Source organism: Platalea leucorodia (assembly GCF_965183815.1).
Source record: "Platalea leucorodia genome assembly, chromosome: 2".
Lineage (NCBI taxonomy): Eukaryota > Metazoa > Chordata > Aves > Pelecaniformes > Threskiornithidae > Platalea > Platalea leucorodia.
The window spans coordinates 82,808,008-82,835,955 of record NC_138824.1 but is presented as its reverse complement, the minus strand read 5'-3'; the positions used below and the strand labels follow the sequence as shown (position 1 = coordinate 82,835,955).

Sequence of the window (27,948 nt, the reverse complement as noted above, 5' to 3'; positions counted from 1 at the left end):
TAATTGAACTGGTGCATCCAGAACTGCAGATATCTTAGGTTCTGAGGGTTTTCCTCTATTACATTAAGAAAATAGATGTCAGCAGGCCTGGATATCTTATTACAAAAACCAAAAGAACTCTCAAATTAAGTGGAAAATGGGACAAGGCAGGGAGGGAAATATAGAAGACTGAAAGAATTAGTGACATCATGACTCAAGGTCAGTTAGCTGAACAGTTTGCTTACCCTTGTTTTTATTCCACTTAAAATACAGAGAGGACACGAAAAGAATTCAGTTTATGTAAATTTGAAGTATGGGAATGAAAGGAATACAAAATGTCATAGAAAATAGGTTTTATAAAAAGAAACCACACAGTAATTTGATTTTTTCTTTTTTTTTTTATAATTACAGTTAGCGTAAAAGATTGGTGTGTAAATACACTGTACTAGTTATGTGTTGGGCTTTATTTTACATAAATTGAATTAAAATCACCAGAGAAAATATTACTACAGCACACATTAAAGATGGAGGCACCTACAGGACAGGCACTTAGTAACCAGGTTTATCACTCGTGGCTCCCTCTACTCTGTGGAAAGAAATAGGCCCTTCTGTGGCATAAGAGAAGGCATACGTATGTAAAATAAAGCAGATGAATTCTTAGTGATGACAAGAGTCTGCATATGAAGACTGGTAGTGCAGTAAATAATGAAGACAATGATATCTCACAGATTACTTGAAATCTGTTAGTTTGGAAGCTGGCCTTATTAAAAAATATTTGAATATTTAGACATAGTCAAGTAATAAATAATCAACTTAAAAATAAGAAATGCCAACCATTCTGAGACAATAAGGGAGTATTTTTGAAAAAAACATTTTGGAAAAGAACATAACATTGAAGTGGCAAACAATGGTGTACTTGCTGTGGAAGAAATAGTATTATTCTTAAATATGTGAACAGAAGAACAGTGAGTTGAAGCAAAAAAATAATCTACTTTTTACAGAAACAGTACCAACAACAACAAGATATGGTCTGAAGTTTTAAAAGTATGTTAAAGTTAATGCCTTAAATATGCCTGAAGATTAATTGATAGATGATGAGCATAAATGTCAATCTTAGTTCATTGAAAAGATTGAGTAGCAGCTTGATTACATTGTACAAAAGAGAAAATACCACAAACCAAATTATTATTTTTAAGAGTGGAAAAAAGTAAAAATACTACTTTAAGTAGAAAGCTGAAGTCAGCCAAGCAAATTAAAAACAAACAAACACTGAGGCTATTAAGTACCAAAGCCAACTCACACACTGAACAGGAATTCTCCACACTTCCATATCTGAGAATCAGAGCTTGGAAGATGTGCTACAACCAAAACAAGCTACTGAGTCTAGTGGTCAGGAAGTCACCATGGTCATGTAAAGCTTCCTTTTGACCTTAAGGTCAGTGAAATTATCTTTTTTTGAACAGCTGGCCAAGTTGCAAAGAACAGCTGGACTACTTAAAGTGAGCTGTGCATTTCAAATTATTCTGACAACAACTTAAAACAGTAAATGGAAGTGTAATATTATTCAGTTCCATTAAAGAGAAGTTTTGCTATTCATATTCAAAAATTAATTATGGCACTAAAGTGGTGAATTTCAGATTTTTCCTACTGTTTTCAAGAGTGATATTCCCACTGACTGTCATTGCATATTCCTAAATATCACTGCATACGCACTTGTGTAAAACAATGCCTTTATATTTCAGGATAAAAACCACTGCAGAAAGATTATATTGTAAAACAGGACTGATGGATTAGGAATACGATTTCTCCAGAGACTAAATGAAAACTCTTGTATGTTGAGATTTTATCAATAATTTAAGAAAACAAATTACCATCCAATAAAGTATTTCACTGTTAATGTTTCCTCATGTACATACTGACTTTAGCATCTGAGAAAACTAGATGTATTTTAAGATGTACACCACTAAATATCCCAAGATTTAAAATAAACCAACTAGAAAGACATAACCTTTGAAAACAAAACACAGAAACCTTTTGAATTTTACTGTACAATTCACTATATTCCAGAGATATACTAAATATTCAGTACACATTTTACTCATTCAGAAGCATGAAACTGGTCTCAACAGACTAAGAAGGAAGGCTGAAACTGGAAGCATAATTTTCAGTTTTACTGGGTTCTTTTGTCAAACTAGAGGGGAGAAAAAAAAATTTTTAAAAAGTCAACACACAAAGTAAAAGCCTGACAAGAAACAAAAATTATATGCCACCTGTCCCACTTTGTAACCATTTAACTACTCTTGCCTCAACCTTCAGAGTTAGAGTACCTTTTTCTGGTTCAGGTTTTGTTCTTCATTCAGCTCCCCAGTCTCCTTGGTGTCTGCATCTATCTCTTCTTTACTTTCATGCTCATCTTCACTTGTAATAGGTCCATTTTCACATAAAGGAGTTTGAAAATCATCATCAACCAATGGAGGATAACTGTACTTGAAAGAATCCTAAAACATAAGATTTTTTAAAGGACCAGTTATTTAGGAGGATAAGAAGTGCCTTCTCTAGTATTTTTTTTTAAATAGAAACACTATCAGTTATTTTTTTTGTTTCACATGACTTGTATGTTTCTTTATCCATTTTAAGTTGGACCCCTGTGTTTTTATTTTATTGTCATTAATAGACAACTAAATACAGTCACCTAATGAAGCCACTAAATTGTAACTACCGTCATTTATAGCCACAGCAGAACTGTAGAATCTGGTCTATTGAGGATCAGCAATTCAGAGCCTTAATGCTGAAGTTCTACGAAACATGGTTTAAAACTTGTGACAGCTATTTCTAAAGAATGTCCTAAAAGTGATGAAAAACTTCAGTTGTTCTTTGTATTTCAGTTTCATAATAGCCACAGTTTAAAAACCAAACCAAAACCATGAAACAACCCCAAACAATCCCTCAAGTTTAACCTAGTGTGTGGACCTTTAACATACCCTGCAACTCAGACCTCAGTCTTTGGAATGCCAAATCAATTTAAAGACCATATTCAAAACACCTGAGTAATGTAGAAGCAGCATACTTAAGTTCTCAATGCTTCTACAGTAAAGACATCTTTTTTATGGAAGGATCAGTAAAAGCCATTTTTGCTAATTAGCAATACTCTTAACATTTTCAAAATAGTTTTATTACATCTTATGTAATAAAAGGAGTTGAATGCACCATTAGCAAATTTGCTGATGATATCAAACTGGGAGGTGCTGTTGACTCTCTTGAGGGACAAGATGCCTTGCAGAGAGATCTAGTTAGATTGGAGCACTGGGCTATGATCAATGGCATGAAATTTAACAAGAACAAATGCTGGATTCTGCACCTAGGATGCAGTAATGCTGGGCACAAGTATACATTGGGAGAGGAGTGGCTGGAGGGCAGCCCTGCAGAAAGGGATCTGGGGGCACTGGTCAGCAGCAGGCTCACTGCGAGTCAGCAGCATGCCCTGGCAGCCAAGAGGGCAAACCGCATCCTGGGGTGCATCAAACAGCATCACCAGCCGGTCAAAAGCGGTGATTATCCCGCTGTATTCGGTGTTGGTGTGGCCTCACCTCAAGTACTGTGTGCAGTTCTGGGCCCCATACATCGAGGGGAAGGCAAATCTGGTGAAAGGGCTGGAAGGCATGTCCTGTGAGGAGCTGCTATGGACTTTATGGACTTTGGGTTTGTCTAGTTTGGAGAAAGGAGGCTGAGGGGTGCCCTCATGGCTCTCTACAGCCTCCTGAGGAGGGGAAGTGGAGAGGGAGGTGCTGAGCTCTTCTCCCTGGTATCCAGTGACAGGATGCATAGGAATGGTTCAAAGCTGCATCAGGGGAGGTTCAGACTGGACATGAGGAAGCATTTCTTTACCGAGAGAGTGGTCAAACACTGGAACAGGCTTCCTAGAGAGGTGGTCAATGCCCCAAGCCTGTCAGTGTTTAAGAGGCATTTGGACAACACCCTTAATAACATGCTTTAACTTTTGTGGTTAGCCCTGAATTGCTCAAGCAGTTGAACTAGATGATTATTGTAGGTCCCTTCCAACTGAAATACTCTATTGTGTTAGAAACAGTGTTTAAAACAGGGGTCTCTGTTCCTACTGCATTTTCAAACAGTTTTAAACCCCAAGTAACTGAATCAGTTTGTCAGTTTTTCCAGTGGAGAAGAAAAATAACATAGCTTTGACTCCTGTGAGGCAGACTCGCGCCACGGCCACAGGTCGCAGACTATGCTACCAGCAGGGAGTTAAAAAAAAAAAAGTGTTTTAAGAGAGTTCTCCATAAGCAACTATATTTTCTCAAAACAAAGAAAAATGTGATCTTAGGGCAAAAAAAAGGAAAAACCTTAGATGGGGCCATTCAAAGAAAACCCAAACAAAAGAGCATACTTCCTGCTAATCTATAATCAAGGCCTAAATCTCTCCTGTTCTTCAGGCTGAAGCAACAGCCACAGACCTTTTGGTGAACGAAACTGGTATCCACCGGCTCAAGCAACTTCCTATTAAGGGCCTAAAGGACAAGCTTTAAGTATCAGTAACAGACTAGCTCACTATTAGAAAAGACTCCAGACTGTCAGAAACATTGCAGCAGGCTTGCAGAACATTGACATCCTCCATTTGCAAACACAAGGCAAAAATAGTCAGCTTACCCTTAGCTGAACTGATAAAAAGACTTTTCAGTCCCTTCCAGTATATGATGAAGGGCATATGACAAAGCGACCTTAATAAATAGATGCTAATTTTGCTGCACGTTTCGCTTGGCCACATTAATCCACAATGCTGGACAGCTTTAGCAGCTGAACAGAATCCCATCCCTGGGACAACTCAAAGTACCACACTTCCAATCACAGTACAGAGGTTTCAGTGACGCAGGCTTATCTACTAACAGGGTGAAAACCTCAGACAGGTAAACAAGACAGATTTATTCAATGCTTGAGATATAGCATTGAATAATTCTACAGTTATAGAATGCATTCCATAGACTAATGGCTTTCTTTTATAGCAGATGTAGAGACTTTACAGTAATATGTTTGGCAACTGTGGTAGACATATCTTAATCATGGTAGTGATATTTTCTAAGATTAAATGTACACAGCAGCCATGAAGTCACATGCAGAACACCTAGTCACGTCTTAACTTCAGGCCACTGATCTATAAAGGGTCCTTCCAAGAAAACAAGCTACGGGCTATCAATTCAGATACCTGGGTGAAGAGCACAGCATTCTAGTACACACATTGTTCCATACTGGCACCAGTGGAGAGAATCTTGGATGTAACAAGGGTGAATTGCCCATCTCTGACAAAGGAAAACTGGGCAAATACACAAAATAAAACCCTACTGTATGTACATGTCTTGCATCAATGTGTACACTGTATGGACATCAATCTTCCACAAAATGTTACTGAAGAGCCAACAAATCTCCCTGGCCAGCCAGAAACATGTATGCCTTAAGAACTGGCCTGCTCCACCATCAATATCAACAGCTGGAACTGGTAGAATACGGGATACAGCAGATTGCTAATCCAAGAAAACACTGATTTGGTATACATTTATCAATAAACAAAAACGATTAGCAAGTTGCTTTTGAGCACCTAACCCTAATTTTCCAGACTGCTTATCATTAGCTTGCTCCTAAATCTGTTTTGGGCAATTCCAACAAGTTCTCCAAGACAAACTCACTATAAAGAGAGGGACATCTGTGCAGTGTGGGCAAGAACCACTCAAAGCCAGGTACATGGTATGCAGCCCCTCCTGATTTGCAGTATGGTAACAGCCACAGCCAACAGACATTGATGAGGACTTGAATGGAACTTAGGTTAAGTTTATATGCCAAAGTCCTGCAAAATCCAAGCTTCTGTTTTCCATAATTAGTTAATACTTTTGACACTCTGGAGACACCTTCGTCCACTAGTTGTCTAAAACCAAACAAGTTATTTTCTTCCTTTTGCAGCTGGCTGACAGAAAATCCTCGATTGAGAGATTTTCATGCTCAAGAAAGCCTCAGATTCATCCTTTGAGTAACCCTGACACACAGTAAAAACAAAACAATTAAAGATAACTTGACTGAGATACTGAAGCTTGAAGTCTTCCAATGGAGACACGGAACAGTTCCCTTGATTAAGCAAAGTAATCACTGATGCCAAGTTCAACATTATTAATTAAGTATTATTAATCATTATAACTAGTCTCTAACACTCTTCTTGGATATCTAGATGCCACTGGACTTCGGTTCTCTGTATCTCCCCAAAGTAACTAGCCAAATGACTTGCTCAACTAGCTGTTTACATCTGGCAAGACCCAACTCTTTCAAGATGAATCCTAAAAGGAGACACAGCAGAAAGAGGATGAGTCTACTTATGGCTATTGTATTGAGTACAAAGGCTGAACAGATATGCTGTGCTCTTCACCCACATTATGGTAGTTGCAAATATGATGATCTGTTCCTAAATGTGCGGAAATCAAAGACAACAGGAAGAGAAGTAAAAGGAGGCAAAAAAACAAAACAAAACCACAAACACTTGAGTGGAGAGTGGAGGAAATTAATTTGTGCAAGTCAGGTACTGCCTTAATAAAACAGGCCTGACAACACTAATACTGGTGAATGTACTCTATCTTCAGAGACTCTAGTTGCCTCAAGAGGAGCCAAACCACATCAAGAAAAGTTAAATTCTGAGAAAAGGTCAATAAGTTCTGTCTTCTGGTTGAAAAACTCCTTGCTATCAGAGATGCAAAATTCTCCTTTACTATATCCACTGAAGAAATCTTTCGAAGGAGGATCCAGAGCACCATTTTGGAGTCTGAGTATTTGCTAAATATGCTTCCAGATGCTGACAGTTCTGACATTAAAAGTTCAAAACACCCATCAAGTGGTTAAATACCAAAGAGACTCAGCAGTTCTTGTTAATGTTCTTAGAAGACAGGCAACATGGAGCAAGCTTGGTCAACAATCACTAACTTGCAACAAGACCTTGCAGGACCAAGGCAGGATAAAGGGTAACTCAGACTATCCTCCAGAAGTGTCTGGTTGAGCACATTTAGCAAAACCACAAGCTTCTTTCTTTACAGAAGTAATTAGCTATCAAGTAAAAGATGGTATAAAAAAGCAGACAGGAGACACTCAGCTCTAAGGAGGAAAAGAACTTCCCTCTCTATTGCAACAATAGGACAACATTGTGGGAACTAGGCCCAGAACCACTGCTATACCTCATTCAAATCCTTACTGAAGCCCACACTGGAGCAGGAGAAGAGTGTCCAGGAGAGGCAGAGACAATGTGTGATGAACAGACTGCAACCCCTATTCCCTTTCCCCCTGCACCACTGTGGGGGAGGAGGTAGAGAAATCAGGAGTGAAGTTAAGCCTGGGAAGAAGGGAGGGGTGGGGGGAAGATGTTTTAAGATTGAGGTTTTATTTCGCATTACCCTACTCTGATTTGATTAGCAATAAAATTAAGCTAATTTCTCTAAGCTGAGTCTGTTTTGCACGTGACAGTAACTGGTGAGTGATCTGTCCCTGTCCTTTCTCAACCCACGAGCCTTTTGTTATATTTTCTCTCCCCGTCCAGCTGAGGAAGGGAGCAACAGAGCAGCTTCATTGCACCTGCCATCCAGCCAAGTCAACCCACCACAGAATTCTATTATGAAGATTATGCAAACTGATTTACTAGCTTTGAGAAAAATAAAACCTGTTGTACAAGATCCTTGTGTTCTTTTGCTATTTAGATTGCACTAGAATAGGATCCAGGTTCTGTCAAAGTGATACCAGATTGTAGCATACTCCTTGGAGTTCTAACATACTCCTAAAAAAGAACCTTCTACAGCCATGTCTTAAAAATGCAGCCCTAGAGACAACAAAGGAAAAATAATTGCAATATGATTGTCTATACTGAATCATAGCTTTGGAGCAGGATCAAAAAAAAAAAATCTCAAAGGGCCAAGAAACCTATTTTCTGTTCACATAACTTGTTTCATAAACCAACACATAATCTCTTATTCATCGGGGGGGGGGGGGGGGAGCAGAAGAAAGAATGATGCTTAAAATGGATTTATATTTTTTTTTTTAAAGGTCTGAAAAACTGAGTGGTTTCCAATGACTTGAAAGTAGATGAATGATTCAGAAAAATTATTTCTGTACTTAAGACTGCCAGATATCAAATTCTCATGAAGGTAACCCATTTTATATTAATACGATTTACAAATTACATTGTCAGAATAATTTCAGGAAATTTCATATCCATGAAGTGCCAACTCTCAACCCCACATATGTAATTTATATAGGCGTGTCTCAATCTATCACAAAAGGACCATGAAACACTAATATACTTACAGTTCCACCCATGTGAGGTGGCAGATACTCTCCACTGATGTATTCCTGTACATCGCTCTTGTTTGTGAACTTTAACATGCTTATGGCATCTGGGCCAAGCCAACCCTTCACAATTTTAAAAGCAGCTTTAAAAAAAAAAAGGTATACATAAGTTGTCAGGCAGGGTTGTTTTTTGTTGTTTTTTTTTTTTTTTCTTTTTTTTTTTTCCCCCCAGTGTATTGGTAGACTTTAAGGCACAGAAGTGAGCTACATCCCCAGAAACTGCTCTGAAAGTATCTATTATAATGGGGATAAACAGTGCAAGGAAAAGAGTATTATTTACAGAGAAATTATTTTATGGACATACACTTTTCTACAGAGGAATGCAGACAGACCACAGACTTTCATGGAAAGACTACCTTTGATTTAACAAATGACAACTTTGTCATCTTGGAATTTAGCCTAGGAAGTACTGAGGGGGTAAAGGCAATTGTATTTCCAAATCTGAGTGGGGGAGGTTGGGAAATATGTATGCACTCATCATAGTAGAAGTGTTTTGCTGCTTTAAAGGACTCTTGTTTAGATCTACGGAGTATTTTCTAACACCATAGTTTTCTCAGTGATGGTAAAACATGAATATACAGAAAAATTAAAGCCAGCATAAAAATATGTATTCATATGGTAAAAACACAGGAATAACATGTTTATCCTGTACAGTATAATTAAAGATAATTATTGAAGTACACACATAAAACATATGTAACAATATCAGTGTCCAGTGCCAGGCATATATCTTAAATTGTGTATTCTAGTTTTTGGCTCGTTATAAGTGTCCCTTATTTGTTGATGATAGTATTCCTAAATCATGAACAGATCTAGCTTTGAAAAGACTACAGTTGGAAACATTCAAGGAATAGACTATTTATCAAGGTCTCCCAAGCTTTAAAGATAACAGGATGAATATAGACTCCATTTAAAGTATGATCCGAAATACAATGCTAGAAGGAAAAACAAAAAGTATGCAATGGACAAATTGAGAGATTTAAAGATACATGTTTAACAAATTCCACCATTCAGCTGTATCTACACAGATCAGAAAAATGCTTCCTACTTATGCTACTAATTTTAAAGAGTTATCATGATCAAAAAAACAAACAACCCACCGTTCATTATCCATGGCATTTCAAAGATCACTATCTTTGCTGAAAAGAAAAAAGGAAATAATCTGAATACCAAGTGTTATGTATTTCTTTATTTAAGAGGAAGCACGGCAATAATGATCATGTAAAAAGCAAATACTCATCTTTAGAAACCTCCATGTTCACTTCCTTGTAGAAGCAATTTTCTGTAATTGTTTTTAACATGTATAAACCTATTTCTATTACTATATAAAGACATTACCTGTTTGCTTGGAAAACAGTTAATAAAATTCTAAGTTATACACTGTTTATATACTTCTCTGGGATACTACTTTTCTGACATACTAATAAGTAATCACCCCAAATAAGGCAGAGAAAGGTAAGATCTCAACCCAACCTAGAAAAGCAACTATTGAATGGAAAATAAGTTTAACAGGTATATTCAGCACCTCTTCTTCCCAAAGAAGCAAATAGCAAGAGTCTTTGCAAATCTACATTTTTCCCAAGCTTGCTTTGTTTTAGCAGAAAAGCCTGAAAAGTTAGTACTTTGACTCAGAAGTATCCCCAAAATTTTCTCTTTATGTTGAAAAACCAAAAACATGATGCTGCACTTGCCTTTAAGTTTGATATTTGTTCAAAGTTTTGAACTTTGATCACCAAGCTGAAATCTAATATTCAGAGTTTAAGCAGTTGCTGTACAGGATTTCAATATTCACAGACACATTTTCTCTAACATTTATAACTCAGGTAAGATAAGCTTGCAAAAACTATTCAGTGTTTGCCTATCCACGAAGAAAAACTAGCAGGCAAGTACGCAGGTTTTTCCAAGTGTGCACACAAACATGTCTTAATCTGTTCAGAGTAAATCACTGCTCCCTAAAATTTTCTATAGCCATTCATTCTTTGTCCCCTGAAGACTCTTAAATGATACATGTCATGCAAGTCTGCAAAGCTTCTACCCTAGTAACAAGGAGCAAAAGAAAAAACAGGCCAATTCAGTTCTACTAGATGCTTATCTTAATTTTTAATCCATAAAAACATCTTAAATTCTTATTTCATGAAAAGCCAGTTGATTTTTCCATTAATGTAAAGTTTATATACAATACAAAGTTGTGCTGACTTATGAGCACAAAAGTATTCTGAATCTGTAACGTCCATGTGTTCCAGGTAGTTACTACATAAAACATGTGCAAAACAATTTAGTCTCCCCCATCATCTGCAACATTACGAAATACTCTTATTACACAAGTCTACAGTGCTTAATATGTAACATACAATACTTACTGAGGAAGTTTGGGTAATAATCTGTAAAACAGTTGACAATAAACCGAACAAAATCCAAGTCCTAAAATAAAAGCACAGAGTAAACGCAATGTAAATCAAAACATTAAAAATACAGGTTTAGTTAAGCTAAGGCATTTACTGAATAGCACAAGATACTTACATTGTAATCATCTATATTCAAATTTTACACATACTACAAACATCATCCAAACTCAATGCAATGCTTTTCACTTCATTGAATTGCTGCAGGATTGTTGTCAAACTTCACTTTTTCATGCAAGAAAAAAGTCAACAGACCTATTATAAATGCAATAAGTTAGGTATCTGAACTACTACAGAGTATCAACAGGATTTAAGCTGTACAGGAAAGATACAGGAAAAATAAACCTTTAGCATTAGAGAAGCTTGACAGACTATCTTAAAGCCTTACAAGGGAGAGCACTAAACATACTGAAATTTCCCTTCAATAACTTGTCTTGCATATTGTTCAATATACTACTGCACGCAGGATCTTCCAGAGGGAAAAAAAAAGTTTTCCTTTTAAGAGAATTTTTGGTCTTAGTATTAGTTCATGGTATGCAGAGAAATTGTGGGCAGAGGCAGCACTCAAAAGAGCTGCTTGCATACCACCCATTTTCAGGGTGCTTCCATCCAATGAGCAGTCACACAGAAATAATAGAGCCAAGCCTCCATTACAAAATCTGGATATAACAGAACGGACCACACAGTAAAGGGCAAAAAAGGCATTTTATGAAACACGTATAGATAATAAAGTAAGAGATGCCTTACGACAATGAAGTAGTACAAAGGAGACTTTCAGAAATAGTACAAAATATATTGCTGATGGAGGATCCAAAGCCTGTCATAACAGTAAAAATGCTGTGGGGAATGGGCTCCTAAAGTGATGTAAACACGCTATTACAACATTTGCAGACAGAGAGAAAAAAACCAACACCCTGTATAAGAGGATTACCCACAACCCAAAAGCTTTATTAATAGCTTCAGTAATTAGAAATTATCTGAAAGCTTGATATCTTTAGACAGTAGGCAGAAGGTAGCCTTTAATAGAAGCATTTATCTCAACTGGCTGTTGCTTGTACCAAATGCAGTATCTTTCATTTAACAGCATAAATACAGTGATACATTTCCAGGCAATGATTAGAATCTCCTGTGCATTAACAAGGATGCTGCTCTTTATTCCACTGCCTATCCAAAAGCAGCACTATCAGATATCAGGAGGATGGATCCATTATTTTGATGGGAATCTGGAATTAGAAGTACAGATTTCAGCAGACCATTCAGTAACTGCATCTATTCTAGGTACCTGAACTGGTGTAAAGAGGTATGAGCTATCAGAATTACCTGACTGTGTACCAGTCGTAAACGCTGACATAGTAGATGTCCATAGCAATAGAACAAACAAGTGAAGCATGCTCTGGAAAAGATCTTAGAAATCCAAGTTCTTTTAGGATAGAATTTATGAATTACTCTACATGGCTACAAACAGCCATAAAAAAAATATTCCTGTTCTGTGTTAAGTGTACTAACTACAAAGCAAGCACATACAACGGGACACCTGTGGACAGCACTTGCTGAGATTGTGTCTCTAGGAGTCTCAAAGACACTGGAAAGAAGTTTCTTCAGGATATGCTCCACAAAAACCAAATCAAGTTGCTTTTTCACATCAAGGAAATTATGACAATCCTTTATTCTTGTTATATAAAACCATGGCCCCAGTATTATCTTTAGGAGTATGGATATAGAGCTCTCAAGGCACAGATAAGAGCATCAATCCTGCCTTGCAAAACTGAATTACACCATATTTATTTGTCAATGTATCTTCTCAAAAGCTTGTGGCCCTGTACCACACAGCTGCAAGGTCCTAATGCAACATTAACCATCTTGCCTGGCAAAGGTAGAAAGCAAGCTTTTTTTTTTTTGCTTATATTTACATGCATTCCTGCCATACCAACAAATAAAGAAAGAACAAGATACAAGTTTTAGCCATTCCTGTAAGAATAACAGGGCAGCATAACTTTTTGTAAGAAAATATTCAATATTCTATATAAATAAGACTTTTTTACCTATAGAGATTCTATGAGATTTTTTGTTATTAGAGCAAATTTATAAGTATGTAATGATAGGCAAGATCTCCATCTTGCAATCTAAACCAGCTTACATTCTGCTCCTGAAATTGGGTGCTAAAAATGTACTTTTCCCCTACTGAACTCAGTTGAAGAAAATGACAGAGAACTCTGTAGATTTTCATCTATCTACATTAAAATTACTCAAGTGTCACCTTCCCCCACCCCTCAAAAAAAAAACCATCAAAAATCCTGATTTTAGGTTGTCTAAGTTGAGGATCAGTAAAGATGTAGGAGGTAATATTGTTCTAATCTTCTAAACAAGCTTCTACAAAGCAAATCTTAAAAGATGCCTGTAGCAAGCTATGCGTATGCATTTATGCTTTCTTTATGAAGATACTAATAGGTAGAAAACCAGACCTAAAGGGAGATCCTGCAACATACACTCATTCCTAAATCTACATAAGCTTAAAAAACACATTTTAATTTCCAAATTTCAGAAAAGGACCTCAACCAATAGATAGGCTGCAGCTTCATTCTATGCCATTAACCAGATCAAGTTCTACTGGTAGTAGTAGTGTATCATTCAGACTGTATTAACAGCAACTGTAGATATAGCTGTACACAAGCTGATGCCCAGACTCATACCTAAAATGAATCACAAAAAAACCGTCAACCCACACCTGGTTTTAAATTCTGGTAAATTTAAAGATTCACTGTAAAGATGACATCATAAAACAGAGATCACACCTGATGCACCTAGTTCTAAGTAAATCTAGCGATGCAGATATTAACCAGAACTTCTGCTCTAAAACAAGAGCATCTTTTGAACCAGGATATTTTAATAAGACATACTTAAATCCAACTAAGAAACAATGTTAGGAGCAAAATGTGTATTAAAAACTTCTAGAAATATACAAAAAGTCCAGATGACAGCATGCAACCAGTCAGTGTACTGATGAGTGTTGAGAGCAGAGAAGAAAGTATTGGGATCAAAAATTCCATCTCAAAGCAAGGGAAGTGCAAAAGAAGCACAAAAAATAAAACCCACAGCATGCAGTTGACAGATATTTTTTAGGTGTCAAGGACTGCACAGGGACTCCCATTTTTCTGGGGATGTAGGTTAAATAATTCAGAAAGCAATCAGAAAACACAATAAAAATACTTACTATGTGACTGATTCCAGTTTCGGCCATGTCAAACACCACTGTTAAGGGCTTTCCATGATCTCTCTTGGCATAATGTTCTAACCAAAAAGCTACCAGTTTCTTTTTCTCAAGTTGCTGTTTAGGATCTCTTATATGATGTTTCACTCTGAACCAAACTTGTGAGAAGAAAGAAAAACACACAAAAATTGAAACTATAGATCCAAATTAACAGAAAACATTATGCAAATAACTATACAGCATGCACTGAAATTTATTAATACCTCTGAGTTTGTATTCTACACCTCTACTGATTTTGTGGCCACTGAACAGCCAGAAAAACAACTGCCTATCTTTCTACACACCCACCTTGCCCTGCTCACATTTTTATACTGGAACTTTTTGAAAATTGAAAATACAAAGAATTACAGTACAGAAGAAACAGTAGAGTGGAAAAATACTTTTCATGTATTTAAAGACCATTTCTTATCTAGATTATTTCATAATTTCAAATTAAATCATGCAGTCCTCACATAGGATATTATGTTCCACATATATTTTAAGTATTGTTGTGGTTGTGAAATTTATGTTTCTTCTGCTTAAGTTTTTTACAGCATTGTAGTTGATGTGTTTTGAAAAACTATTTATACACACATTTTGGATTATATAAAAAGCAACAGACCTTTCTAAAATAAAATGAAAAAATCCAGAAGATGAGCAACATTATATAAATGAAAGCCCAATACATACCCTTCTGGAATAAGGAATGAGTCACGTAGAGACAAGTTTTTCCATGCAAAGTAGCATAATTAAAATAACAGACCTTATACAAAGGTCTGAAACCAAATTACTCATTCTACAATGAAGTGATAAAAGAAATATTCAGGACAGCAATGTGAAGAGCAGCCTTTATTTTTGGTACCTCTACAATATCAAAATTGGACAAGCCCTGAAAATAATTGTAGATATACTCTAATATTTTTCTCCCTGAAACTTGGAAAGTTTTACTAAAAAACAGGTTTCTTCTCCATGTCTTTTACTTCTAATTGCAAATAAAAAATATTTTATGGCTTGTGTAAAAAACCCAAACTTTTTTAAACATAGCATATTAACTAGATGCTGTAATATCAGAATTTCAAAAAGCTACCCCTATTCAAACACAGGACTCTTGTGAAAGTAACCAATAATTCTTTAAGAACATCTTTATACTTTAAAATGTCTATTTTACATAACAGAATGAGAATGGAGCATGTGGCCCAAGAAACACATTTCTCAAATGTTGACTAACCAGGAACTCTTAACTATGATATAATCTGAATTTGCATACCATGTCAGATATTCTGACCCAATTAACATTCACAGAAGAAACACTTCAGGTATGGAAAATTGACACATTACTTATGTTTCAGTGACAATAAAATCAGAAATCATTATTTACCTGACTTACACATTCTTGTCATGAAACAATTGTGTAACTTTCTCAGTCCAAGCACTAATACAATAAAGTCATGGTTTTTCTACTTCTTCCCCCACCCTCAATCTCACCAAATTGAACCACCCGATACAATCATGCTCAGCTTTCTGAATGCTATAAAAAGGTATCGCCACCACTTATCCTTGAATACTTACCTTGGAGGCTAAAAGAAAATCATGAAGCATAACAAAGAAGCAATTTTTCATAGAGCACTGATATCTTACAATGATAAGAAAAGGGACAGTTTGACAAAACATAGCCATAGAATAAAAGCCATATTTTTCTGGTCATAATTTTCTTTTTTTGAAAATTAGTATATTGGTGTTTAAAACACAGTCATTTCTGTAAAAGATTGGATTGTTTGTCTATTTCTGGAAGTACAAACTAGCCCTTGTACACCAAGGAAAAGCAGAATTTCAGATTTAAATTTTGGGGTTTTTTTCAAGGTTCAAGATCACTGCTTGGAAAGCCTCGTGAGTGTTTTTTTGTTTTTTGAAAAAAAAGTCTCTTTTGCCTCACAGGATTTAACCTTAATTAAATGTAAATATATGAGATGTTACAATAGATTAATTTACTGACCATCTATTATACAGTATTAAAAAACACTCAGGAGTTTTTCACGCAATATTTACTGTTTCCCTACAAATCTTATTCTTTAATTACTAGAGTAATTACTTGAGAGCTCATTCTCCAACAATCCTCAGCTGTCTAGGCTGTTACGGAACATTCCAATGACATCAGAAAAAAAAATGGGAAAAAACCCAACAAAACAAGAAAACCATTACAGACCTCCTGGGAACGACTGCAAGTATGCAAGAATGTGGGCTGCTAGAAAAGCAATAACAATGCACTGTAATAATGAACATTTATACTAGTCATATACTCAACACAGTAGATACAACGCACTTCAACAGGAAAGTTAAAAACTGCATTATAATTAGGATAAAGGTTTATGATTTTTGAAAACTGCTGATAAAGTTTCCTCCTTCCACTTCCATGATCCAAAGAGTTACTGAAAGTTACCAACTTCTCATCAGTTTTAGTAAAAACAGTTGGCAATATAAAAAGTTTATTTTTCAAAATAGATGCTAAAATGCTGGAAACAAAAAATAAAGATCAATAACTGAAAATATTATATTCTGTGTAACTTACATAATTTATAGCCCTCTTTATCATATCCATGCAGAAAGAGAGAACCATTTTCAAATAACCATTTTGGAAGGACAGATTCTGTCAAGTCTGCAAAGCCAAATGAAAGGTTATTTCAGTAATCATAATAATCACATTGTAACTTAACAGAAGTCACAAAAAAGCAGAAGTCTAGCAAGAAAATAAAAAAATGTCTTTATAAACCACTTTCCAAGGCCTATACTAAACTAATGCAGATATTGAGCTCATTTGAAATCTTTACTATCTTCTTCCTCTCATGCTGTAGAATAGGATTTAGGAAGAAATAAGAATAAAAAAATTGATGTAAGAAAAAATGCTGCAAATGTTTATTTTTGCTCATATCTGCAGCCCCTCTTGCTCTATCCTTTAATACAAATTGTGAAGTCCTGTAGATAAAGCTCAACTTCAAAACATTCTCACAGCACAAAAACTAGATCTATTCTACCTGGAGTATCAGACCAGTGCTACTATGATGAACAACAGAGCTCTATTTATTGTTTTTGTTGTTGTTTTAGTAATGACTCCATTCTAGCAAATGCACAAAGACAAAACAAGAGATAGCTGCCTTCCTTCCTTCTTAAACAACCTTTCAATAGACATGGAATCACAACAAAACAGTGAGACAGTATTGGTCAACATAAAAAGCAATAGTTTTAATTTTTTTTTTTTTTTAAACTGAGTAGAAAAGTTTTTGCTCAGCCCTCTGTGGTACTTTACAAAACCTTTAAAAGGTGCTTAATGAAACTACATATAGAAGTCAGTTGTACTTCAATAGGAAAGCAACATACACCATCAAAATCATATAACGTAGCTTACCATTAACTGTATATTCTTTCCTCCACTGAAAACTTTCATCAATCATCTTTAATGTATCATCCACAACATCATGACGCCAAAACAGATAATTTTCAACCCATTTATCATCTTGCTGAAGTCTTTCCACATCTCTAGAATCATATTTATCTGATTTACCTAGCAAATAAATCAATAATTATAAGAATATTGCATTTGCTATGAAAACATGAAAAGGAGATTTGCCAAGTTTCAATATAAGCACCTACTAAGTACATAGGCTTTCTTTTGCAGTCTCAAACTTAAGTAGACAAAGCACAGCATGAGAAATTGATTAAAAACATCTATCTACTGTGATGATATTTAGGAACACTACAAGATTACTCTCACTAGAAAAATATTTTCTGTGATTCTTATTCAAAGAAAAAACATTAGAAAACAAGGTGTGTGCAGGGCAGGTGTAATTTTTCTAAAAACAGGTTTCTATAATTCACATAAATTAGTATATAGTCTAAGAATCCATGTACTGATGAATGTACATATTAAGCATCACCAGTTCAAGCTTGAGTTCTCAAGCTTATAGGCATCAGTATGTCAGACCACGATATGTCAGAAACAGATGTTAAAACAACTATTTTGGACCATGCACTATACATCATTGCATTAAACAAAACTGTTTTCTTTAAAAAGATTACACATTCTACACTTCTGATAAATTGTTACCTTACTGAACACAAACTACTTGCAACTCTAGAGCAGTTTAAAACCCCCAAGCCTCAAACTCTTCTTCTATCAGGTTAGCACCATGATAACAGGTTAACATGCTTTAAGAAGTACTTCAGATGAAACAGGAGCTGCTGCTGCTCCTTACCTTTTTATTATTATTTCTTTTTAAACAGGAAATCTTTTAAAATACAAATGACTAAGTGGACCTATCTTTATTGTAGCACATTTTATTGCGCTTAAACAAAGGCTCAGTTTTTAGATCAATGCTCCTCTTTGTCCGAGAAATCTACATAATTGGAATGTAAATCAAGTAAGACCCCATGATAGAAACAGGCTTCTGAAAGCAAGACACAGATACCCATCCCTTTGCTAACTACTGAAAAAAAATAAGCTCTTAAACTATTCACTTAAATTTATTTCTGATTAGCATGAAAAAAGTTAAGACTGGTTGTTAATAAAATAGATGTTAATTTTCCACATACTGTAAAGACTATTCCTCTGTCAGCAGCAATAAACTCAAAATAACTACTTTCAGAGCCATCATAATTAAAATAACTATTTAGAACTGTGACTGGATGGTTTAGGGATGCATATTTCAATCAGACATCTTAACTCTGAGGAAGACATTAAGAAAGACACCATTAAATTCTGCTAATATGTTTAGTTTTACTGGCCTACATGCAAAGATATGACCTATTTTACTTGTCTTTCAATTTATACTGTTGTTTCCTGACACAAATTAGTCAATATAACTAAAAATATACCCATTTTAAATGCACCCATCCACTAGGAGTTATTATAGTTGCACTCCCCCAATGCATCTCTTCATACACGACTGCTTCTCACATACATTATCTACTCAGTTCCTTCTTCTTTCGGTTTCAAATTTCTCCTTCCCTTGATCCCATCCCACTACCTTATCTTGTTCCTTAGCCAAGCCTATGGTCAAATCCCACTTTCCTTAATCTTAGTCCCCTACTGGCTCCTCTCTGCCCAAAAGCCTCCAATCCACTGAAAAACTCTCTCACTGTTTCAGTTCCTTTTCTCATTTCCATACTTGCACCAGAGAGCTCACTCCCTATATTCTGACTAAGCCCAGTAAAGTGAACACTCAGCACAAGACTGAAATGCTGTTTAACTTCTCTGTGGCTCTAGGCCAACCACAAAGGCAACAAGTTGCAAAGATTTGGGGTATGAAATTTTGTGAAGTCTCAACTGTTTATTTGAAATTTGATTATTCCCCCAATGACTTCTGATTTGGACAGTTTTGCCTGAGAAATGCTAACAGTACCTAGTTTCAAGTTAGAATCATAAAAAAATTAACATTGGAGAGGTCTTAAAATTAACATCTGCAAGTCACCTCAGCCCTAATTCCTGCTCACAGCAAGGCCAACTTCCAACAGGTCACTAAGTACCTTTTTGAGCCAAGTTTTGAAAACTCAAAAATGGTAGAAAGATTCTACAACCTCTCTTTGCGTAACATGCATTCCAACCCAAATCCCCTTCAGAGATACTATCATGTACAGTAACTAAGCTGGCACATCCACAGACAGCTAAAGTAAGAGAAGCACTGGCTTCTCTAAGCCATGGTATATTAGCTATTCTATGTTATGAACTATTCAATATGGCATATTGGCTATTCAAGTCATTTACAGCTACTCATAGCCATAGCAAACTAGGGCTTTGCAAGAGCAAAGATTTACTTTAACATCAGTATTGCATGTCTCCAGTGCCTGAGATACCTTACTTCAACTTGGCTTAATAGTCTCTAACACACACTAGCTTCCAGCTAAGAGTGACCGCAGTTAAACAATCAGCCAAGTATTTTTCCAAGATCAGTCCCATGTATATCCTACTTCTATAAAGGATTTGAGTACTGTGTAATTAAAGAGAAAAACCACACACTACCAGGTAAAAACTAAGAGGATAAAGCTTCACACTGCTTTCTGAGGCGCTCCTTGCTCTCAGTATCTATTTGAGAGCAGAACTGTCAGAATGACAGAATAGTGCATCTTCTATCAAACAATAATATAAAAACATTCACATATCATGATGCAGGACATGCCTCAGAACACGTTTCTGGGCCACTAACAAGTTCTCCCAAACTCTGAACTTAGATAATATTTAAAAAATAGAAATTTAACTTCATGAATATTTTAAGAAAATTAAAGTGAAAGAGGAATGGAGAAAATGTTCCACCCAAACTTTCAACAAAGTGAAAAGCCAGCTGCATTCAGATAGGGACAGTTGGGGAAAACAAACAAACAAAAACACACTAAAAAAATAAAAACACTAAAACAGGAACAACTAGTCAAATTCTGCCTTGCAGAATGCCAGTATTTCAATCAAATAAACTTAACAAGACTGACAGAACAGGAATACTGACTAATGTTGTAACCTTATCTGATTTATCCAATTCTTGCTACAAGATAACATTTAGAATGAGATTGTGAAGCCAAAAGAAAGGTGTTTTATCTCGCACATATAAAGCGGAGTGATATGAAATTGCTGGAGTCCTTCCAATAATCCAGTCATTGAAAGTATGTCAATTCATAGGAGGAATTCCTCTTCAAATTTGTGCATTTCCCATAATTCTATAGACACCTGGGAATTTGTTTTCAAACTATGCTGTGAAATAATCTGAATGTTTCTAACTTTACATCACTCATGGAACACTTGACTGCAGTTACTGGATTATTAGCAATTTCTGGAGTCAAAACAGAATTAGTTGAAAGAAAATAGACCTTTGGGTTCTCAACACATAATTTAAACACATCCTGCACAGTTCAGAGGTCAAAAGGAAATGGAAGTTGAGGGGCACCCAAATGGAAATTCAAGTGAAACTATAAACTGAAGTATCTTACCTCAGACAATCTCCAAGCCTAGCCACTTAGGATACCTGTAAACACATATTGATGCTTTTCTCACCAGAAAATTAAATGCCTGTTTGTTCACACCTGCAGAACTGCCACTAAGATGCTGAGACACCAAGTTTAGCCACCCTCTATTCAGGGAGATGGACATCTCTGTAATTAAGTCCATAACAAACAGAACTTCATAAAGTGGAGCACGCCCTGCTTGCCCCAAAAGTAACACAAGGAACAGCATTCACAGCTACTTCTGTTCAGAAAGAGCTTGTGAAAGCCACACGTGTAACAGCATTGCCAGACTTTTGTGAAACATTTCATGGTTAAGACAACTGTCCAGAAGCATGTAAACCTGGTTCATCCCTGAGCCCAAGAGGGTCAAACCTTACTGTATCCCAGAATAGTTCCACAGCCAGTGGAAGAGGCAAAACTGGGATGCTGCAAGACTTTTCTGTTGAACTGGTAAGCTGTGTAGAAACTAATGAAGAGTCAGATCCAGAACAGTGAGAGAAAGCATAACCTGCTTAACAAATTTGATATTTACCAGAGAGCATTAAAACCAAGTTCTAAGTTATATATGACAGAGTAACAGTGACAACAGCAAGGACAAGAGGCCAAAGTTTGCTCTCTTGATTCCCTCAGCTAAAAGGCCTTCAGGAAAATTTGAGTGAGCAAGAAGATAGACTAGGTCTCTGACAGAACTAAAGGCTTCAAAGTTCATCATTTTATTTAACCTTACTTTAAAAATAGCTACTTAAAATTACTTTCATTTCTTCATTGAACTTTTGGGGTCAAGGGACAAGACAAAAAAAAAAATCTGCTTGAACAGCAGCTTCTTCCTATTACTTGCCTGCCTTTTTTCTTGCCTAAGTGAGGAGTTCTGTTCTTTTTATGACCACATTCTGCCCTGTTAACAGTTGTCTTCTTCAAGCTGAGAAACTTATGCTGAAACTCTATGACTTAATTACCATCTTCCAACATAGAAGAATTCTGTATAACAAGACAATAGCTCTGAAAAGAACTCCAGAATCACGCAAAACTAAATGAACACAAATTTCATGACAACACTTTCACTGGAAGAATTCATTAAATTCTCTGATGCACAAATTTTAATGTCCCTTCTCTTTACTTCTGGTTTTTTTCAGCGCCATCTACATTACCAGGAGACCAATGCTGCACTGCTCTGTTTTCTTCTGGCATTCATGCTTTAGGAAAAATCATAGACATTTGAGAATATTCAACAAGAATGTAGAAGAAAGACTACAGGACCAGAAAACAGGCAGCACAGCTAAGTCCAACACTAAAAGGATCCAGAGAAGTTCAGAATTCACAACCTGTAAGAATGACTCCTCCCTTCAGGAACAACTCTTATCTAGAAAAGAAGTGTTACAGAACAAGTCATACACAAAGCTAACTAGGGATAGCAGCTACATACTTTGAATAGAGAAAAAAAACACTCATTGTACAAAAAATTGGAAAAAACAACTTAGCAAAGTACGTCAAGTGGTCCATTACACAAAGCCTCTCAATTTAACTACTGCCTTAAGCTATTTCAGCCAAGAAGTCTTTAGTCTGAAGCGGGTCATAATTATTCCTCTTTCTAGCCAAGGTCAGAGGAAACCCATTTTAACTGGGAGTTGATGCCTAACGTGTTAAGCTAAGTACTGTAGCCATTCAGGTATGTGCCCTTCAATTGTTAGATATGGAAATCAGCAAGACTGAAAACAATTTACAAAGGTCAGTAGCCATATAGGGACAAGGATGAAGAAAACAGAACTATTTCTGCCCAATAAGGAGTTATTTCAACAAAATCAAGCAGCAATAAACAAATAAAGTATCTGCCTCCACAAGATGCAATAAATTTAAGCTTTTAGCAAAACTGAACACTCTCAGTGACAATAAAAACTACCTTCAATAGAAAGCTCAAGCATCAATATCACATAGCTTTCTATAAAAGTATGGGGTTTATGCTATCCATATGTTTCCTATCTTATCCTTCCAGTATTTTTCAGCCTGAAAGCCAAGAATCAGGGAAAATATTTTTTTCAGAGCATAAACAGACATAAGCAGGTATTCAAAACACTACCTTAAGAGTTTTCTACAATAGTCATATCACTATGTTTTTTTGAGGATGCCCCATATGTCTAAAATTTTATTTGCAATTGGCCAATATGATTAACAAAACACATTTTGCTACTGGCTTAAATTTCATCATGACTTTCTTTTAATCTTTTAAATTGGAATGGAAACCTCTCTTGCAAAATCTTTTTCTGAAAATTAAGCTTTGCCTAAAGGAGAAAGGAAGAGGATACAAATGGGGAGGGGCAGGGAATATAGGCAATAAGAAATGGTAATGTGCAAAAGGAAATGTGGAAAAGACTTGTTGAATGGAAAAATCTGCCAAGATTTTATAAATAATTTCCACTGTAACATTAAAATGGAAAGTAATAGCCCAGAAAGAAAAGCTAATTTTAGAAATCCTCTAAGGAATGAAAATGCACGGAAGAAAAAGACAAGACTGTTTGCTAGAAAACATCATGAGTACCAGTCAGTACTAGAAAATAATCTTTTGTTTTCATTGTTCCTGTCACCACCCAAATCATTTACATCACCAACTCTCACAAAGAATCCAAACAGACAAAACAGAAATTAGGCCCCAAACTGCACAGATAAAGTGCTGTCCGCCTACCACATCAAACAGTGTTTGCTAGTCTCTTGGACTAACAGGAACTTTTAAAAGGCATATTTCCAATACTGAAATGCAAGGGTTTTAATTACTAGGGATATATATTCCTCACAAGAGCTGAAGTTGTCTTTCAAATACAGCTAGAAAATTTACTGAAGAGAAAAAAAACCACCACCACAGGATCTCAGTTAACATTAAACACTGCTTTGCAGATAAGATCTCACATTGGCCAAGCTTTCCTTCTAGAACCTCTCAATGCCCACGTTTGCTCAACAACTTCAGCAAGAAAGTTGTCATGCAAACTTTGGAGAAATGAGCCAGTGAAGTTCTCTGACACTGTATTTTCTAAACTGTATCTGACTATTAAAACTTTTTGATTTAGTCACATAAACTGTATAATTCAGAAAAGAGATTTCTGGTGTGCTTTCAATCGCTGAACAAGACTTTTCCCATCCTACCTTGAAAATTGTCAAGACTGTAGTATATTACTTGGTTGTAACTTTTATGTTAAATATTCCAACATGTATTAGATGTCACAGTTAATATTACATTTTTTCTAAAAATTGTATCCTGCCAATAGATAATTTTAACCAAAAATCAGGATTTCAAAGGCTCTCTAAGTTTTCATTGCACAACAAAAAAAAACAAACCATTACTGCAAGACCAACACAACATTTGTGAGCATTGACAATTCCTATTGCATGGGGAGGGAAACCATGTAACTGAGTTCCATTGTATGGAAGAATCCCTTCATAACACAAAACCAAGTTTCTAGAATAATCAGGAACACTGTTTTCCTCAGAGGGAAAATAAAAAAGCGGCAACTGCACCCCCCAGAAACAAAACTGCCTGAAAAGTTTACTCAAATTTTACCACTTGCAGCTCACCTCTAAATGGAATAGGTTCATTCTGTAGAGGCTCACAATTCTATGACCACACTAAACTTTCACAGAAAGTATCAGTTTCTCAGTGTGCCTTGACAGCGCCCTTAGTTTTGAAAGCAGACTAAAACTGCGGGATATGAAGCAATCATTTGTACCTTTACAACACAGAAAGTCACATGTTTGGGGGTGTCTGCATACATACACCTCCACACCTCATTTCAATTAAGAGGAAGCATAAAAAACCCACATTTTAGAATATATACAATAAAGGCTAAAGGACCACAATAAAACTAAACCCCTGTGTTTTTCACACTTGAAGTGGGCATGACAACATTAATTTGCTTGTGGTATTCCTAAATTTGACGGAGGGTCTTAAGAATGTAAACTCAAAAAAATCCTAATCCTATTTTCTTGAAAGGGCTAAGAGCCCTAAATCATGACCCAAAAATGGGCTTACTGAGAAAATGCGTTCAAAATACTGCAAATCGGATTACAGCTTACCTTGCAACAGTGTTCAATTACGTTAATGGCTGTAACAACCAGCTCAATAGAGGTTTCATTACAACTAGGGAAACCTGTGGAATTCCAAGATTGTAAGGGATAGTTCAATTGAAAAGGTAATACTCCCTTTCAGCAGCAACTGTCCCAAAGCAGTTCTGGGTCTTCTGAAGTCACTTTTTAAGAGTGTGACTTGGATAACAGAATACAAAGCAAGATGAGTCACCTATCATAGGAAAATATACACATTAACTGATAACATTAACAGCCAAAAGAATTTATAATTTAAGATGATCCTCCACTCTCCTGAGACTGAGCTTTAAGGCTGACAAAGACATCTCTATTCACATAGAAATATCAAACAGTAAAATAAGCTCTTCTTCAAGACACTATTCTAATAATTTTGTCAGAAATACAGGTCACCTCTAACCAAGGCCAAAGTAATTTCCTTTATGAAAGTTAGCAGGGCAACCATATGAAACAAAGTTGTACCATCCTCAAGACCCTCAAAGTTTGCAAGAAAAGTGCTATAGCCAATCACAAAGAAGTCATAGAAGCATGCAACCCCTACATAAAAGTGATAACTAGGTAACCTCAGTAATTTAGATCAGGAACATCAAAGCAAGGCATGTGATTGCAGGATTGAGACTTACATTAAAGGAGATGCATGCAATTCCTACTACTGGGCTCTTAGTGTATTTGCATTAAAAACTGGATAGAAGCATGTTTTTAACAGAAAGCCTTTAGACAGTCATAATAAAACGTACTGCTTACTGCAGTTACTAGCATACTCTACTACTTTATATTCTTCTATAATAAGTAATGTAAATCAACCTTGAAATGAAAGGAAACCCCTCTAGGCTTACCCCAGTATTCTCTTTCCCCTAGGCATCCCCAGAACCTCCTGGCCTTCATTTACAAGTTTACAAGCATCTGCACTTAAGAACTGAGTTGGACACACAGCATGAATTAGGGACAGCATAAATTTAAAGTGCAAGTTACTCTAGAAAAACAACTCTTTCCTTGACAAACTGGTCGAGGTCAGAATTCTTCCCCTCCCTGCAACATTTTATGTCCAAAAAGCACAGCAGCGTCCCAGACCCTACACTACAACCAACCAAACATAACTGTGAGTCAAAAAGGACCCAGACCTTTGCCCCAATATACCTTGTTGCCCAAAAGAGCGACCCAGAAGAAAGCATCGAGAGCCAACACAGAAAGCCTGCTTTGTGCATCATCTCCACCCGGCAGCTTCGGCCACCTGAAGGCAGAAACACCCACTCACCCGGCAAAGCAGAGACACATAAAGCCCACAAGGGACAGCGACACCAGGCAAGCCCCAGAGACTACATCCATGGAGCCGGGCCCGCCGGGCCCGGCCCACCCCCAGTCCCACCACCGAGGCTCTTACCTGGCAGGTACTCCGCCTCGAAACGCCGCCTAATCTCGCTTATCAGCGCGGCCTTGTCCTGTCGTTGCTGAAGGGAAACGAGAAACAGGAGGGGCGTGAAAGGAAGGGAAAGGCTGGGGCCCGAGACAGCCCCAGCCCCTCACCTGTACGGCGGGCCCGGCCATCCCCACCGCCCGACGCCCGACCCCCGACCCCAAGCCGTTGCCGGTGCGCGGGGGCAGTTGGGGAGGGGAGGCCCGGCGGGCGGGCAGGCAGGCAGCTGGGAGGAGGGCAGGCGCGGGGGCCTCACCTCAGCCATGGTCCGGCGGGGCCACCCCCAACGGCCGCTCGGCTGCAGCAGGGCCCAGGCGCGCGAGGGGCAGGGAGAAATGGGGATGGAGGCGTCGCGTGACCCCGGCAGGGGGCGGGGCCTGCCGACGGCCCGCCTCCCCCGCAGCAAGACCGGAGGGGCCGGCACCGCCCATCACTCAGAAGCCCCGCCCCTTTCCCGCGGCCCGGCCCCTGGCCCCGCCCCCGCTTCCCCTCCCGTCATGCTCCCCGCGGCGGCAGTTTCGGAGTGGACGCGCGCTCCTTTCGCTTTCTCCCTCCCGCGCCTGCCCTGAAGCCGGGGCGGGAGCGGGGCGGTCGCGGGAGCCGGGTAAGGCTTTGCCGGCGCGGAGCCTGCGGTTGCTGGGCCTCTCTAGGCCGGTTCTCTCCGCAGGAGCTTGTGTGGCTCCTGCCGGGCCGGGTCAGGCCAGGCGGGGAGGGCGTTAACGGCTGTCAACGGCGCTTGGGGAGGAAGCCCGCTGCTGCCTCAGGCCTTGGGCGTCGCTTCGTACCCCAAAAACTGAGTGAAACTTGGTGAGAGGGCTGCGGTTCGCTCTGGGTCCCCGGGGTCCTGTCTCGGGGAGGGAGGGATGAAGGGAGCTTTCTCGATGGCAAAATGACTGGACTCTTCGACAGAGAACTTTCTCCTTAAAGAGGCTTTATACTTTTAACCAAGAATGAATTATATTTATTAATAAATCCTATACCTGAGTGAAGGTTCTTAAATTTGAGAATTCAAAGTACCGTTGCTTTCCAGTCTGCTCAGTTTAATTGTGGAGCTGACACCTTCAACTCAATCACACAAACAGTGCGTGTATGGTTTGGTTTTGTTTCTTTCAATTTATATTATGCCATGTAGCTATCGATGAGCAGCAAATTCAAGCTTTGATAAATAAATGCTAGAATACATTTCTGAAATGTTTCTGCTACTTAAATCTCTCAGTACAAAATTGCTTAACTTCATTTTAATCTGTGAGATTAAAGCACATACTGGCCTCATGTTCCCAAATTAGTTTATGTCATGGCTTTGTGATGTATAGTTTTTCTTATTCTTAAGGATCAGTTCAGCTAGTTCCAAAATGATTTAATTTTTTTCGTTGTTCACTTTTGTAGATGGAAAACATCCAGATAGGTTAAAAATTCCACAGAGAAATAATCCTGACAAAAATGGAGACGCATACAGTTTT

At 37.4% G+C, this 27,948-nt stretch overlaps 1 protein-coding gene across 4 annotated transcripts in view; it reads right to left on the bottom strand.

The window, feature by feature from the left end:
- MOSPD2 (motile sperm domain containing 2) overlaps nucleotides 1–26,822 on the bottom strand; it is a 37,552-nt gene extending 10,730 nt beyond the window's left edge. For 2 of the 4 annotated variants that reach the window (XM_082305116.1, XM_082305118.1), the window contains exons 1-9: nucleotides 26,745–26,822; nucleotides 26,456–26,522; nucleotides 17,408–17,563; nucleotides 16,574–16,660; nucleotides 13,972–14,126; nucleotides 10,719–10,779; nucleotides 9,459–9,497; nucleotides 8,317–8,441; nucleotides 2,307–2,477 (exon numbers count right to left, since the gene is read on the bottom strand). In XM_082305116.1, the coding sequence (XP_082161242.1) occupies nucleotides 2,307–2,477; nucleotides 8,317–8,441; nucleotides 9,459–9,497; nucleotides 10,719–10,779; nucleotides 13,972–14,126; nucleotides 16,574–16,660; nucleotides 17,408–17,563; nucleotides 26,456–26,522; nucleotides 26,745–26,753 (870 nt within the window). In that variant the 5' untranslated portion in view covers nucleotides 26,754–26,822. The remainder of the gene's footprint in view (nucleotides 1–2,306; nucleotides 2,478–8,316; nucleotides 8,442–9,458; nucleotides 9,498–10,718; nucleotides 10,780–13,971; nucleotides 14,127–16,573; nucleotides 16,661–17,407; nucleotides 17,564–26,455; nucleotides 26,523–26,744) is intronic. The other 2 variants (XM_082305117.1, XM_082305119.1) reach the window with 2 other exon arrangements.
- Between the last annotated feature and the right edge of the window lie 1,126 nt (nucleotides 26,823–27,948).